A 14803-nucleotide genomic window follows, 5' to 3' on the forward strand; every position below is an offset into this window, starting at 1 on the left:
CAGGATTGCACAAACAATGATTTATTGGGAAGTATGGATGTACAAAGGGATTTCAGTGCCATGGCACACCAGGCACTTAAAGGAGACAGGCAAGTATAGCAAGCAATTAAGGAGGAAAATGGCATATTAGAGGTTGATAGGGTTTGAAAATTAAAATACTGTGGAAAAGTCAAAGTAGAGCATTAAAACATTGAAAAACATGCCCCTTTCTTTAAAAGTCCTATTGTGATTGCCACCTGATTTTTAATAAATTAAACTTTTCTTCAGTCAATACAACTTAGTTAAGCAATTTTCTTTCTTCAATTCGTTTGTATTGTCTCGTAATACCTTATTTTTGCACAAAATAAATAATTTGGATAATGAACATGCACAAAAAAAGCATCACTTCTTATCAGTTGGCTTCCCTTTTCCCTTTCCTTTGCCTTTTCCCTTTCCTTTGTTCTCTCCTTTTTTTTTAATGTACTTATAGATTCCGATTCCTCTGCGAACCATGACTCCTCGCCACCACGATTGGAGCTGTGAGGAAAATAAAGATAATGTTTCATACCACCATAAAATCCTTCGATTTTACATTGTTTCAGATTCTATTACAATCTAAATAAAAATATTGGAATGGATTTTATCAGTATCCTCCCTTCCCCTGAACTGGCAATGGGATGTGGAGGCCAAATACCAGCTTCTTCCAATCAACAGCTGTATACCAGTGACAGTTGGGTCCTTTGCCATTTTGGGAGATAACCTCATAAATCTCGGCAAGCCCTCCTGCAGGTTGCGATAGGACCTTTGATTTGAGCACTCTGTACCCATGGGTGGAGTCCCCTAGCAGCAATGTGTCTCATGGTATGCACACTGCATACCCATCGAAATCTCCCCACTCTAGTACCCCTTCCTGTCGCCAGTCTGGCCCTGTTACCCTCAAACCACATGTTACTGATTATGAGGGTTAAGTGATACCAGGATATTCCCCTATTGCAAACACACACTAAAGTGTGCCCATTGCCCTCCTGCAAAACTGGTATTACAACTGACTGGTGGCATCTGATGTAAGGCAAGGCCCTTGCCATTCTGATAAAATTGCAAATGTACCTGAATCTTTACGTATTGTAATAATTGTACACCAGCAACCCAGAGGTATCTCGGAGGAACATAAAGTGGCAGCCAGATTTTGGGCAACAAGGATGAATCTTAAGTGGGGTTTGGTAAGATTTTAAAGAGTGATTGTTATAGGGGACTGTCCTGTCGGACACAGACAGGAGATTCTGGAAGTGAATGAGAATTCAGAATGGTATGTCGCCTTTCTGGTGCCAGGGTCAAGGACATCTCAAAGCAGTTGCAGCATATTGTCAAAGAGGAGAATGAAAAGTCAGATGTTGTTGTACACATTCGTAAGAATGATATATGGGTGGTTCTTCTATAACATTGTAATGGTGTTCTTATGCAGCCTGCATTATAGAAAAATCTTGCTTTACTTCTGCTGTAGGAAAGATTTTGGTAAGGATTATAAGAGATGGGATTTATAATCATCTAGCAAGCAACAATTTGATTTCAGATAGTCAACATAGTTTCGTCAAAGGCAGGTCATGACTCAAACCTCATTGAGTTTTTTGAGAAGGTGACCAAGAATGTAAATGAGGGTAGGGTAGTTGACATGGTATACATGGACTTCAGCAAAGCCTTTGATAAGGTTCCACATGGTAGGCTGTTGGAGAAAATGCAGAGGCATAGGATTGAGAGTGATTTAGCAGTTTGGATTAGAAACTGGCTTTCTGAAAGAAGGCAGCGAGTGGTGGTTGATAGAAAATATTCAGCCTGGAGTCCGGTTACTAGTGGTGTGCCACAAGGATCTGTTTTGGGACCACTGCCAGTTGTCAAAGAGGAGAATGAAAAGTCAGATGTTGTTGTACACATTTTTATAAATGACTTAGACGCAGGCATAGGTGGATGGATTAGTAAATTTGCAGATGACACTAAAGTCGGTGGTGTAGTGGACAGTTTGGAAGAATGTTACAGGTTGCAGGGGGACTTATATAAACTGCAGAGCTGGGCTGAGAGGTGGTAAATGGCGTTCAATGCAGCTAAATGTGAGGGGATTCGCTGTGGGAAGAATAACAGGAAGGCAGAGTACTGGGTCAATGGAAAGATTCTTGGTAGTGTGGATGTGAAGAGGGATCTTGGAGTCCATGTACATAGATCCCTAAAAGTTGCCACCCAGGTTGATAGTGCTGTTAAGAAGGCATACGGTGTGTTGGTTTCATTGGTAGAAGGATTGAGTTCAGGAGCCACAATAGCTGCAGCTATACAAAGCACTAGTGTAGCCGCACTTGGAATATTGTGTACAGTTCTGGTCACCATATTTCGGGAAGGATGTGGAAGCATTAGAAAAGATACAGAGGAGATTTACCAGGATGTTGCCTGGTCTGGAGGGAAGGTCTTATGAGGAAAGGCTGAGAGACTTGGGTCTGTTCTCATTGGAAAGAAGAAGGCTAAGAGGGGATTTGATAGAGACATACAAGATGATCAGAGGATTAGATAGGCTAGACAGTGAAAGTCGTTTTCCTAGGATGATGACGTCAGCTTGTACGAGGGGGCATAACTACAAATTGAGGGGTGATAGATTTAAGACAGATGTCAGAGGCAGGTTCTTTACTCAGAGAGTGGTAAGGACATGGAATGCCCTGCTTGCCAATGTAGTTAACTCAGCCACATCAGGGAGAGTTAAACAATTCTTGGATAAGCACATGGATGATGATGGGATAGTGTAGGGGGAACAAGCTGAGAATAGTTCACAGGTCGGTGCAACATTGAGGGCCGAAGGGCCTGGTGTATGTTCTAAACAGCACTTAGTGTTGGCGATGTAATCACATTTCAGCCAACACACGTTTTAAAAGCTTGCACTTTAGAAACAGTGTCTCCGTTTCATCAGTTATGTTACAGTCAATTTGTATTAACAAAGCATGCGTTCTAGCAGAACGACCTGTAGTTAGGAATAGAGTTGAGGCTTTGCAGAGTGAATAGAGGAAGTTAGGAGATCTGATGTATTTAAGAATAACAGGTTGTAACAAGGGATTTTAACATTTCAAACAAAGACTGGGACTGCCAGTGTTAAGGACTTGGATGGTGAGGAATTTGTTACATGTGTTCAAGAAAATTTTCTTTATCAGTATGTAGATCTATCAATTAGAGGGGGAGCAAAACTTGACCTTGGGAAATAAGGCAGGGTAAGTGAATGAAGTGCTTGTGGTGGAGCACTTTGGGACCAATAATCATAATTTTATTGGTTTTAAAATAGTTAAGGAAAAGATAGGCCTTGTATGGAAGTTTAAATGCTAAATTGGACTAAGGCAAATTTTGACAGTATGAGACATAAACTTTTAAAGTTGATTGCAGCAGTCTCTTCAGAGGTAAAGGGACGACTGGCAAGTAGGAGGCTTTTAAAAGATATCGAGGGTGCATTGCCATTATATTCCTGTTAGAATGAAGGGTACAGCTGGTAAGAGTTGAGTAGAATGGATGAATAAAGATATTGAGGCTGTGGTCAAGAATAAGGAGGCATATATTATGTAAAGACAACTGGGATCAAGTGAATCTTTTGGAGTATCAGGAGGATAGGGGCATTCTTAAGAGGGAAATTAGAAGGGCAAAAATGGCATTTGGTATAAAGTTAAGGATAATCCAAAGGAATTCTACAATGACATAAAGAGCAAAAGAGAAACTATAGAGAGAATAGGGTCCCTTAAAGATCAAAGAGGTGTCTATGTGTGAACCTAGGAGATGAGCGACACACTGTAAAAACTGACACAATATTTATTTAGTGAAGAAAGACGTGGAGGCTAGGGGACTCAGGAAAATAAATATTAATGTCTTGGAAACAGTCCACATTACAGAGGAGCAGATGCTGGAGATCTTTTTTTAAAAAAACCATAAAGTTAGATAAATCTCTATCTAAAACCTGATCAAATTTATCCCAGGACGTTGTGGAAGCTTACGGAATAAATTGTGGGGCCCCGACAGAGATATTTGTATCATCTACAGCCACGGGTGAGGTGCCAGAGGACTGGAGAGTGGCTGATGTTATGCCTTTATTTAAGAAAGGCTTTAAGGAGAAGCCTCGGAACTATACATCGCGACTCTGACATCAGTGGTGGGTAAGTTCTTGGAGGGGATTCTGAGATGGGATTATGTGCATTTAGAGAGGCAAGGACTGATTAGGGATAGTCAGCATGGCTTTGTGCGTGGGAAATCATGTCTCTAAATCTTGATTGAGTGTTTTAATATCATAACCAAAACGATTGATGAGGGCACAGCGGTAGACATTGTCTATGTGGACTTTATTAAGGTTCCACGTGGTTGACTGATTAATACAGTTAGATCTCATGGGATTCAGGGAGAGCTTGCCAATTGGAAACAAAATTGGCTTGATGGTAGTACATAGAGGATGGTGGTGGAGGGTTGTGTTTTGGAGTGGAGGGCTGTGACCAGCGATGTTCCACAGGAATCAGTGCTGGGTCCACTGGGTGTTTGTCATTTATATAAATGACTTGGATAATCATTGTAGGAGGTATTGTTCGTAAGTTTGTGGATAGAACCAAAATTGGTATAGTGGATAGTGAAAAAGGTTATTTAAAATTACAAAGTGATCTCAATAAATTGGGTCAATGGACTATGGAGTGGCAGCTGGAGTTTAATTTGGATAAATGCCAAGTGTTGCATTTTGGTAAAACAAACAAGGGCTGGGCTTGTACAGTTAATGATAGGGTCCTGGATAGTGTTATCGAACAGAGAGACCGAGGGGTACAGGGACATAGTTTTTTGAAAGTTGCATCACAGGTGACAGGGTGGTTAAGAAGGCGTGTAGCATGCTTGCCTTCATTGCTAACACCTCTGAGTATAGGAACTGGGACATCATGTTGAGGTTGTACAAGACGTTGATGAGGCCACTTTTGTGTGCCGTTCTGGTTGCCATGCTGAATAAGAATATTATTAAATTGTTCAAATTAGTTAAATAGCAAAGCCCATTTTTATTAGCAAAGCACTGATGAAGTTCAATGCAGTAATTAAACTGCTCGTAAAAGCAAGGTGGGTTTACTGTTACCATGGTGTCACTTTATGCTTCCATGTATGCTGTATGCTTATTGGACTTTGCACACAGACACCAGATTAAAAAAAAAATGCCAGAAGATGAAATTTGATAAATTTGTTTACATTTCATTGATTCTGGCTTTGCTTTGTTTTTTGTTGTCTTTTGTTACTTTCATTTCACTCTCCTATTTTTATATCCTCCTGAGTCAGAAGCTCTGAGACTTCATGCTAACAAGCCGCTGACAAATTCAGGAAATGTTATCCTCCAACATTATTGGAAGCTTGTTTCTCTTACTGAGTCAGGAAGCTGAGGCTTAAAATATTGTATGCCTGTTTTCATGTCAGAAATATGATGGGAGGCTGCCAGAGATGTCTTCTATAAAATGCTGCTGTTGCAGGTTAATGTTAAATTGCAATGGAGAAAGTATATTGTTCCAAATCTGAGTCTTCTCTTCCTGGACCTCTTGAACATGTATCAGAGAGCCTGAAAGAATCAGATCACAGGGCTCATGAACTCCCCTCTGCACCTACTCAACATCCTAAATACTACTACTTCCACTACCTTCTTCCACACTCCATCTCTGTTGAATCTGTTCTGATCATGTCATATTCTTAAGTTGTATTTTTCCTCAGCCAAGGATTGAACAGAATAACTTGCATCTTTTCCAATGTGAACCCAGTAACATATCTCTTTTCCCTCCCCCTTGGCTCTCTCCATCTCTTCCCTTGACATCTAGTCCACTTCAATTACATCTAACATCTTTTATTTATCCCCAAACATCTTCCTATGCAACTATAGCACATACAACTTTCCAATCACCTCTTCTCACATTGCTGTCCAATGCCTCAAACATTCCTGAATGAGATAGTAATTAGAGTAGAATTGTTAGTTATGTTAGCTGGTTTACAATACAGAGTATTGCTAACACGCAAGTTCAATTCCTGCACCAGATGAGATTATCAAGAAGGACTCTCCTTAACCTCTCCCCTTGCCTGAGGCATGGCAACCCTCATGCTAAAGACCATAAGGAACAGACATGCCATTCAGCCTCTCAAGCTTGCTCCACTTTTCAATAGGATCATGGCTGATTTGTCATTCCTCATATCCACTTGCCCTATGATCGTTGATTCCCCTACTGATCTGGAATCTATTTATCTCAGCCTCAAATATACGGAAGAAGTCTGCCTCCACAGCTCTCTCTGGAAGGAGTTCCAAAGACGGTCAACTGTCCAGGAGAAGAAATTCCTTCTCATCTCAGTCTTAAATTGGCACCCCTTTATTCTGAAACTATGCCCTCTCATCCTAGACTCTTCCATAAGGGAAAACATCCGCTCAGCGCTTAGTCTGTCAAGCCTCTTAAGAATTCTATATATTTTAATGAGATCACATCTCATTTTTCTAAACTCCAATGAGTAAACTCCCAATCTGTTTAACCTTTGCTCCAAAGACAGTCCCTCCATACTGAGGCTCATCCTAGTGAACTTTCAGTGAAATAATATCCTTCTGTAAATAAGGGGACCAATGTTGCTCACAGTACTCCAGATGTGGTCTCACCAGCACCTTATACAATTGCAGTCAGACTTTGCTACTCTTATACTCTAACACCCTTGAAATAAAGGCCAGCATTTCATTAGCCTTTCTGATTGCTGACTGAAACATCACCAGTTGCATCCCTTTAATGAGAGAGCAGCCAGTAGGATTATAGTGACTTTACCTTTACATACTCCCATCAAGTCATTAAAATATGCTGCACAAAAGCATGGGACCTAGCACTGAACCCTCGGGAATTCCAGTGGAAACAAACTTGTAATTGCTTCAACCTAGTACACTGCATTTGCTGCTTATGGTGATGAAACCAACTTTAAATAACAAAGACCAAAGTTTGTTACTACTTTATCAATCAACACCATTCCATTTCAAATATAATCCCAAGTTCCAAGGCACGTTCCATATTAATTCCCCATGCCTTTCCCATTCTGATCTGGTTGTCTTTTCCGTCAGTGCTTTCCAATTGAGCTCAATTTCATGGGAAGCAACTGCATCCTTTCCTCCTTTCAATTTGTAGACTTCTGGCTTTAATGGTGAATTTAACAAGAAAACACTTCAGGTTAGCTCCCAGTTTCTGTCTGGCAGGTATTACTATGAGATGGGGCTACTACTATTCTGCCAGAGTGACCCACACCATCAATGTAACATGGATTTACAGAGAATATATTACAGAAAACAAGGCCAGGTAGCCCATTGTGATCCACACAAGCCTCCTTTCATTTTACTTCATCTGATCCATGTTATTTTCCTCCTCATGCACTTATCCACCAATGAGTCTAGCCCATAAATTCTTTCAAATTGTGAAAATGTTCAATATGGAAATGAAGGGAAGATATTTCCACTTGCAGGGGAATCTAAAACTAGGGTTCATAAACCGGCATGAATTTTGACTTGCACTTTGCTTGTCCCAGTCCCCTGAGACACAGCTTTTTTGACTTTGCTAGATTTTCATGTTGGAATTTTTACTTCTCTCATTACCACCTTCTGAATTACTAACATATTATCCATGGCTCATTAAAATTTAATTCCTCTCATTATGTTTCATAACGCTTCATACTAATATTGCCTGTATTTAGCAATCCAATGTTTTGTACTCAGGAAATTTATAGAGCAATTCTATTTCTTCGAGTATATGTATTATCTTTCACTCTGCTCTCTTTATTTTATTTGTGAACGCTGTTAGTCCATCTGTAATAGTTAACAGTTCTGATTATATAGTTCTACACACAAATCATCAACTTACCTGTTTCTGCATGACCTGCTGAGTGTTGACAATTTTTAATTTTGTATCATATGTTTTGCTTTTTATTTAAATAAGCTGAATTTTATTGTGACTTTGCTAAACCACAATGTTATTATGTTTCTAAAAATATTAATTGGAACTATTTTAGTGAATGGTACATTGTTGATTGAATTTCCACCATGGAGATGGAAGAATAAAAGATATTAGGGGATCAGTGATAGCAGGCCAGGGAAAAAAAGAGGCAGGCAGTTACGGACAATGTGGCACCTCGCCAATATTTGTGCTGGTACAACAGTTCCCTGCCACATCTGAAAACTGCCAGTTCAAAGGATGTCACCTCCATTTTGGCAGGTGGTGCAGGGGGAAAAGGGAAAGGTGGGAGTGTCATACTGGAACTTCAAGTTCCATTACTCATCAAAAGGCTGTAGTCACAGCTGATCCCAATCCCTAAAAATTTCTCTCCATCCTGGTGACTCTTGTGGCACAGCAGTACTGTCCTTACCTCTGAACCAGGAGAGTTTTCCCTCAATCATAAAGGATGTGCCAGCCTAAATCTCAATTGTTTCTTTGTTGATGAGCAGGCCAGTGAGGATAGAAACTAGGAGCAGGGAATAGGCCATTCAGTCCACCAAGTCTAATCCATTATTCAAATAGGGTCATGGCTAATCCTCTATCCCAATGTCATATTCCCATTTGACAAACTATATAATTATATCTGTCTTTGTTCGTCTCCACAGACCTCTATGTTAGAAAATTTCCCAGGCTCACTGCCCTTTGAGTGAAGAAATCTTTCCTCATCTCAGTCCTATATGGTCTATTTGTATCAGAAGACAGTGTTCCCTGCTTCTCGACTCCCCAGTAAGGGAAATCATCCTCTCTGCATCTAGTCTATAGAGTCCTCTTAGAATTTTATACATTTCAATCAGATCTTATCCTTCTAAACTCTACTGAATAAAGGCCCAGTTGAATCAATCTATTCTTATTGGAAAAGCCTGCCATCCCTGGTATCAAGCTTGTGAACCTCTGCTGTATTTTCTCTATGGCACTCATATCTTTTAGGTAGGAAGACCAAAACTGCATGTAATATTCCAGCTGTGGTCTCACCAACAGTAAGAGATCCCTATTTCTCAACTTAAACCCTCTTGCAACGAACACCAATAACCATTTGCCTTCCAGTTCCTTGCCTGACCTACCTGTCTCATTGATTGGTATATGAGGATACCAAATCCCTTTGTAAATCACACTTGCCAATATGTCGCCATTTAAGTAATACTTGCCTTGTTTTCTACACTTTTCAAAAGACTGCTGAAAATCTAAATAAATCACATCCACAAGTTCTCCCCTATCCTACCAGTTAAATCCTCAAAAAATTCCAGTAAATTAGTTCAGCGTGATTTGCCTTTCATAAACCCATGCTAGTTTTTTGCAATCCTGCTAATGCTTTCCAAATGCTCTCTTTTTTTTATTATAGACTCAAGTACTTTTCCCACTACTGATGTTAAACTAACTTGTCTGCAGTTCTCTGGTTTTCTTCCTCTCCCTCTCTTTTTAAATTGTGGGGTTATGTTTAACACTTTCCAATGTGAAAGAACTGCAATAGAATCTGTATGATTTTGAAAGATGACCACTCATGCATCCAATATTAACAGCACCGCTTCTTTTAGCACTTTGGCACGTAGTTATCAGGCCCTGGAGATTTTGCAGCCTTTAATCACTTTCACTTCCATAGCACCATTGTTTTTTTAACTAATGCTGATTTCCTTTAATTCTGCCGTTTCACAAGACCCTCTGTTCCCAAACATTTCTGGGTGGTTAGTCAGAGATGTACAGCATGGAAACATACCCTTCGATCCAACCCGTCCATGCCGACCAGATTGTCTAGTCCCACCTGCCAGCACCCGGCCCATATCCCTCCAAACCCTTCCTATTCATATACCCATCCAAATGCCTCTTAAATGTTGCAATTGTACCAGCTTCCACCACATCCTCTGGCAGCTCATTCCAAACACGTACCACCCTCTGTGTGAAAAATTTGCCCCTTAGGTCTCTTTTATATCTTTCCCCTCTCACCCTAAACCTATGCCCTCTACTTTGGGATTCCCCGACCCCAGGGAAAGGATTTTGCCTATTTATCCTATCCATGCCCCTCATAATTTTGTAAACCTCCATAAGGTCACCCCTCAGCCTCCGACGCTCCAGGGAAAACAGCCCCAGCCTGTTCAGCCACTCTCTGTAGCTCAGATCTTCCAACCCTGGCAACATCCTTGTAAATCTTTTCTGAACCCTTTCAAGTTTCACAACATCTTTCCGATAGGAAGGAGACCAGAATTGCACGCAATATTCCAACAGTGGCCTAACCAATGTCCTGTACAGCCGCAACACGACCTCCCCACTCCTGTACTCAATACTCTGACCAATAAAGGAAAGCATGCCAAATGTCGTCTTCACTATCCTACTCCACTTTCAAGGAGCTATGAACCTGCACTCCAAGGTCTCTTTGTTCAGCAACACTCCCTAGGACCTTACCATTAAGTGTACAAGTCCTGCTAAGATTTGCTTTCCCAAAATGCAGCACCTCGCATTTATCTGAATTAAACTCTATCTGCCAATTCTCAGCCCATTGGCGCATCTGGTCCAGATCCTGTTGTAATCTGAGGTGACCCTCTTCACTATCCACTACACCTCCAATTTTGGTGTCATCTGCAAACTTACTAACTGTGCCTCATATGCTCGCATCCAAATCATTTATGTAAATGACAAAGTAGAGGGCCCAGCACCGATCCTTGTGGCACTTCACTGGTCACAGGCCTCCAGTCTGAAAGACAACCCTCCACCACCACCATCTGTCTTCTACCTGTGAGCCAGTTCTGTATCCAAATGGCTAGTTCTCCCTGTATTCCATGAGATCTTACCTTACTAATCAGTCTCCCATGGGGAACCTTGTCGAACGCCTTACTGAAGTCCATATAGATTACATGTACTGCTCTGCCCTCATCAATCTTCTTTGTTACTTCTTCAAAAAACTCAATCAAGTTGGTGAGACATGATTTCCCACGCACAAAGCCATGCTGAGTATCCCGAATCAGTCCTTGCCTTTCCAAATACATGTGCATCCTGTCCCTCCAGATTCCCTCCAACAACTTGCCCATTACTGAGGTCAGGCTCACCGGTCTATAATTCCCTGGCTTGTCTTTACCACCCTTCTTAAACAGTGGCATCACATTTGCCAATCTCCAGTCTTTCGACACCTCACATGTGGCTATTGATGATACAAATATCTCAGCAAGAGGTCCAGCAATCACTTCTCTAGCTTCCCACAGAGTTCTTGGGTACACCTGATCAGATCCTGGGGATTTATCCACTTTTAACCATTTCAAGACATCCAGCACTTCCTCCTGTGTAATCTGGACATTTTGCAAGATGTCACCATCTATTTCCCTACAGTCTACATCTTCCATATCCTTTTCCACAGTAAATACTGATGCAAAATATTCATTTAGTACCTCCCCCATTTTCTGTGGCTTCACACAAAGGCCGCCTTGCTGATCTTTGAGGGGCCCTATTCTCTCCATAGTTACCCTTTTGTCATTAATATATTTGTAAAAACCCTTTGGATTCTCCTTAATTCTATTTGCCAAAGCTATCTCATGTCCCTTTTTGCCCTCCTGATTTCCCTCTTAAGTATCGTCCTACTTTCTTTATACTCTTCTAAGGATTCACTCAATCTATCCTGTCTATACCTGACCCATGCTTGCTTCTTTTTCTTAACCAAACCCTCAATTTCTTTAGTCATCCAGCATTCCCTATAGCTACCAGCCTTCCCTTTCACCCTGACTGGAATATACTTTCTCTGGATTCTTCTTATGTCATTTCTGAAGGCTTCCCATTTTCCAGCCGTCCCTTTACCTGCGAATATCTGCCTCCAATCAGCTTTCGAAAGGTCTTGCCTAATACCATCAAAATTGGCCTTTCTCCAATTTAATACTTCAACTTTTAGATCTGGTCTATCCTTTTCCATCACTATTTTAAAACGAATAGAATTTTGGTTGCTGGCCCCAAAGTGCTCCCCCACTGGCACCTCAGTCACCTGCCCTGTCTTAGTTCCCAAGAGTAGGTCAAGTTTTGCACTTTCTCTAATAGATACATCCACATACTGAATCAGAAAATTGTCTTGTACACACTTAACAAATTCCTCTCCATCTAAACCTTTAACACTATGGCAGTCCCAGTCGATGTTTGGAAAGTTAAAATCCCCTACCATAACTACCCTATTATTCTTACAGATAGCTGAGATGTCCTTACAAGTTTGTTTCTCAATTTCCCTCTGACTATCAGGGGGTGTATAATACAATCCCAATAAGATGATCATTCCTTTCTTATTTCTCAGTTCCACCCAAATAACTTCCCTGGAATATCCTCCCTCAGCACAACTGTATGCTTTCCCTTATCAAAAATGCCACTCCCCCTCCTCTCTTGCCTCCCTTTCTATCCTTCCTGTAGCATTTGTATCCTGGAACATTAAGCTGCCAGTCCTGCCCATCCCTGAGCCATGTTTCCGTAATTGCTATGATATCCCAGTCCCATGTTCCTAACCATGCTCTGAGTTCATCTGCCTTCCCTGTTAGGCCCCTTGCATTGAAATAAATGCAGTTTAATTTATTAGTCCTCCCTTGTCCCTGCCTGCCCTGACTGTTTGAGTCACTTCTGTTCTCAGCTGTACCCGTCTCAGATCGATCTCTTTCCTCACTATCTCCCTGAGTCCCACCCCCCCCACCCCCACCTTACTAGTTTAAATCTTCCCAAGCAGTTCTAGCAAATTTCCTTGCCAGTATATTAGTCCCCTTCCAATTTAGGTGCAATCTGTCGTTCTTGTACAGGTCACCTCTACCCCAAAAGAGATTCCAATGATCCAAAAATGTGAATCCTTCTCCCATACACCAGCTCCTCAGCCATGCATTAGTCTGCTCTATCCTCCTATTCCTGCCCTCACTAGCTCGTAGCACTGGGAGTAATCCAGATATTACTACCCTTGAGGACCACTTTTTAAAATTTCTGCCTAACTCTCTGTAATCTCCCTTCAGAATCTCAACCTTTTCCCTTCCAATGTCGTTGGTTCCAATGTGGACAATGACCTCCTGGCCCTTCTCCCCCATGAGAACATTCTGCACCCTCTCTGAAACATCCTTGATCCTGGCACTAGGGAAACAACACACCATTCTGCTTTTTCTCTGCTGGCCACAAATGTCTGTCTGTACCTCTGACTACAGAATCCCCTAACACAATTGATCTCTTGGAAGCCAACGTACCCCTCATTGCATTAGCTAGTCTCAATACCAGAAACTTGGCTGTTCGTGCTACGTTCCACTGAGAATTCACAAAACAGCATCCCTGTTTGAAATGGGTATATCCACAAAAGGCCTGCCCCAGGTGCCGACCTCTTTCACCCATCCTGGAGTTAACCCATCTATGTGACTGTATCTGAGACTTCACCCCCCTTCCTATAACTGCCATCCATCACATACTGTTGCTGTTGCAAATTCCTCATCGCTTCTATCTGTCTCTCCAACCGATCCACTCGATCTGATAGTATTTATGGCAGATATAATCCGCAGTAACCCTTAAACTCTCTTTAAACTCCCACATCTGACAAGAAGTACATATCACTGCAAAGGCCATTTTTGCTCCTTCACAATCTACAGACCCAGAAAATAACACCCGTGCTCTCCTTTTGTGCAGACAGAATTGCATCTCCATGTTGGTGCCCTCGCAGTGCCCAACCTGCCTCTGTAGCTTCCACTTCTCCCACTGGGCTGTTAATTGGACCTGTAACATCAGGAGTCTGCCTCTTTTTCTATAAAAAGACAAGCACAGGGGTGGCCAAAAAGAAGGCCACCTCCCAAATATACAGCCAGGCAGCAAAAGTTGGATTGTGCTGGTCCCAGGCCTTCATTCTCATCCAATGTTTCATATGTTGAAGTGAAATTCTTAAAAGTAGTATTACCTTTACAATGCTTTTAAATTCTAACTCTTCTCGTGTTCTTCTCTTCCATTCGTTCTCTCTCTCGACCCTATCCTCAATTATTACTCGCTCATAAGTCAAGTACTGAAGGGATATAATGAAAAGTATTAGATTTTTAAAAATTCTTTCTGTTACTTAGTTATATTAATATGAAATAAAATAATAAATAAGCAGTCCATGTTACAAAAAATATGATGTATCAGCCCTCACAAATAAAAAGATATTTAATCCATGTGCTCCTTGAGCAGTGTAGTGAAACAATTATGGCAGTTATCTTCTCCCCTGGCTTACTATTCCTTTGTCTGCCTAAGCCTTTTTCCTGTCTCACTGTGGGCTCTATCTCCACCACCTGCTCACTTCTTCTCTCTGCTCCCTCCCTCCTACAAAGTCCCCTTCCATCAGTATCAATACCACTTTTAAAAAAAAAGTTCTCAGTACTGAAGTAAATGTCACTGGACTCAAAACGTTAACTATTTTCTCTCCACAGATGCTGCAAAACCTGCTGGATTTGTCCAGTAATTTCTGTTTTGAATTTGAATTTTCAGCATTTGCAGCTTTTTGTTTTACTTTATATGCCTTTGTTGTACATTGTTATGCAGTCCTAAGTTTTGATTTTTTTTTGTTCCCTGTCACCTCCAGTCAGGGGCACAGCAAATGAAGGGCCACGCTGCAAGTGACTTGTATTCAGTCATGGAATAAATTTCACACAGTTGGAGCTGAGCAAAGTTTCCTCCAGTGAAGAGATTCTGGGAGAGAGTAGGGAGTTGAAGGAAAACAGAAGCCAAAGCTTAAAATGAACCAAAAAAAGTCAGTGATGTCACACAGGTAATTGATGTGAGTATTGCAAATTCACTTTTTCACTTTAAAGAAATGGTGGTGAGTCATATCCAGTACTAGCTATCTGTTAATATTT

General features: G+C 41.2%; 1 protein-coding gene across 3 annotated transcripts in view; it reads right to left on the reverse strand.

Moving 5' to 3' along the window:
• Positions 1 to 14803, reverse strand: part of drc9 (dynein regulatory complex subunit 9) — a 54536-nt gene continuing 39733 nt past the window's right edge. For 2 of the 3 annotated variants that reach the window (XM_043702386.2, XM_087993518.1), the window contains exons 9-10: positions 13873 to 13974; positions 1 to 516 (exon numbers count right to left, since the gene is read on the reverse strand). In XM_043702386.2, the coding sequence (XP_043558321.1) occupies positions 382 to 516; positions 13873 to 13974 (237 nt within the window). In that variant the 3' untranslated portion in view covers positions 1 to 381. The remainder of the gene's footprint in view (positions 517 to 13872; positions 13975 to 14803) is intronic. The other variant, XM_043702388.2, reaches the window with a different exon arrangement.

Source organism: Chiloscyllium plagiosum, unplaced genomic scaffold, assembly GCF_037043375.1.
Source record: "Chiloscyllium plagiosum isolate Xiang-an unplaced genomic scaffold, Cpla_swu_hap1 HiC_scaffold_13, whole genome shotgun sequence".
Classification (NCBI taxonomy): Eukaryota; Metazoa; Chordata; class Chondrichthyes; order Orectolobiformes; family Hemiscylliidae; genus Chiloscyllium; species Chiloscyllium plagiosum.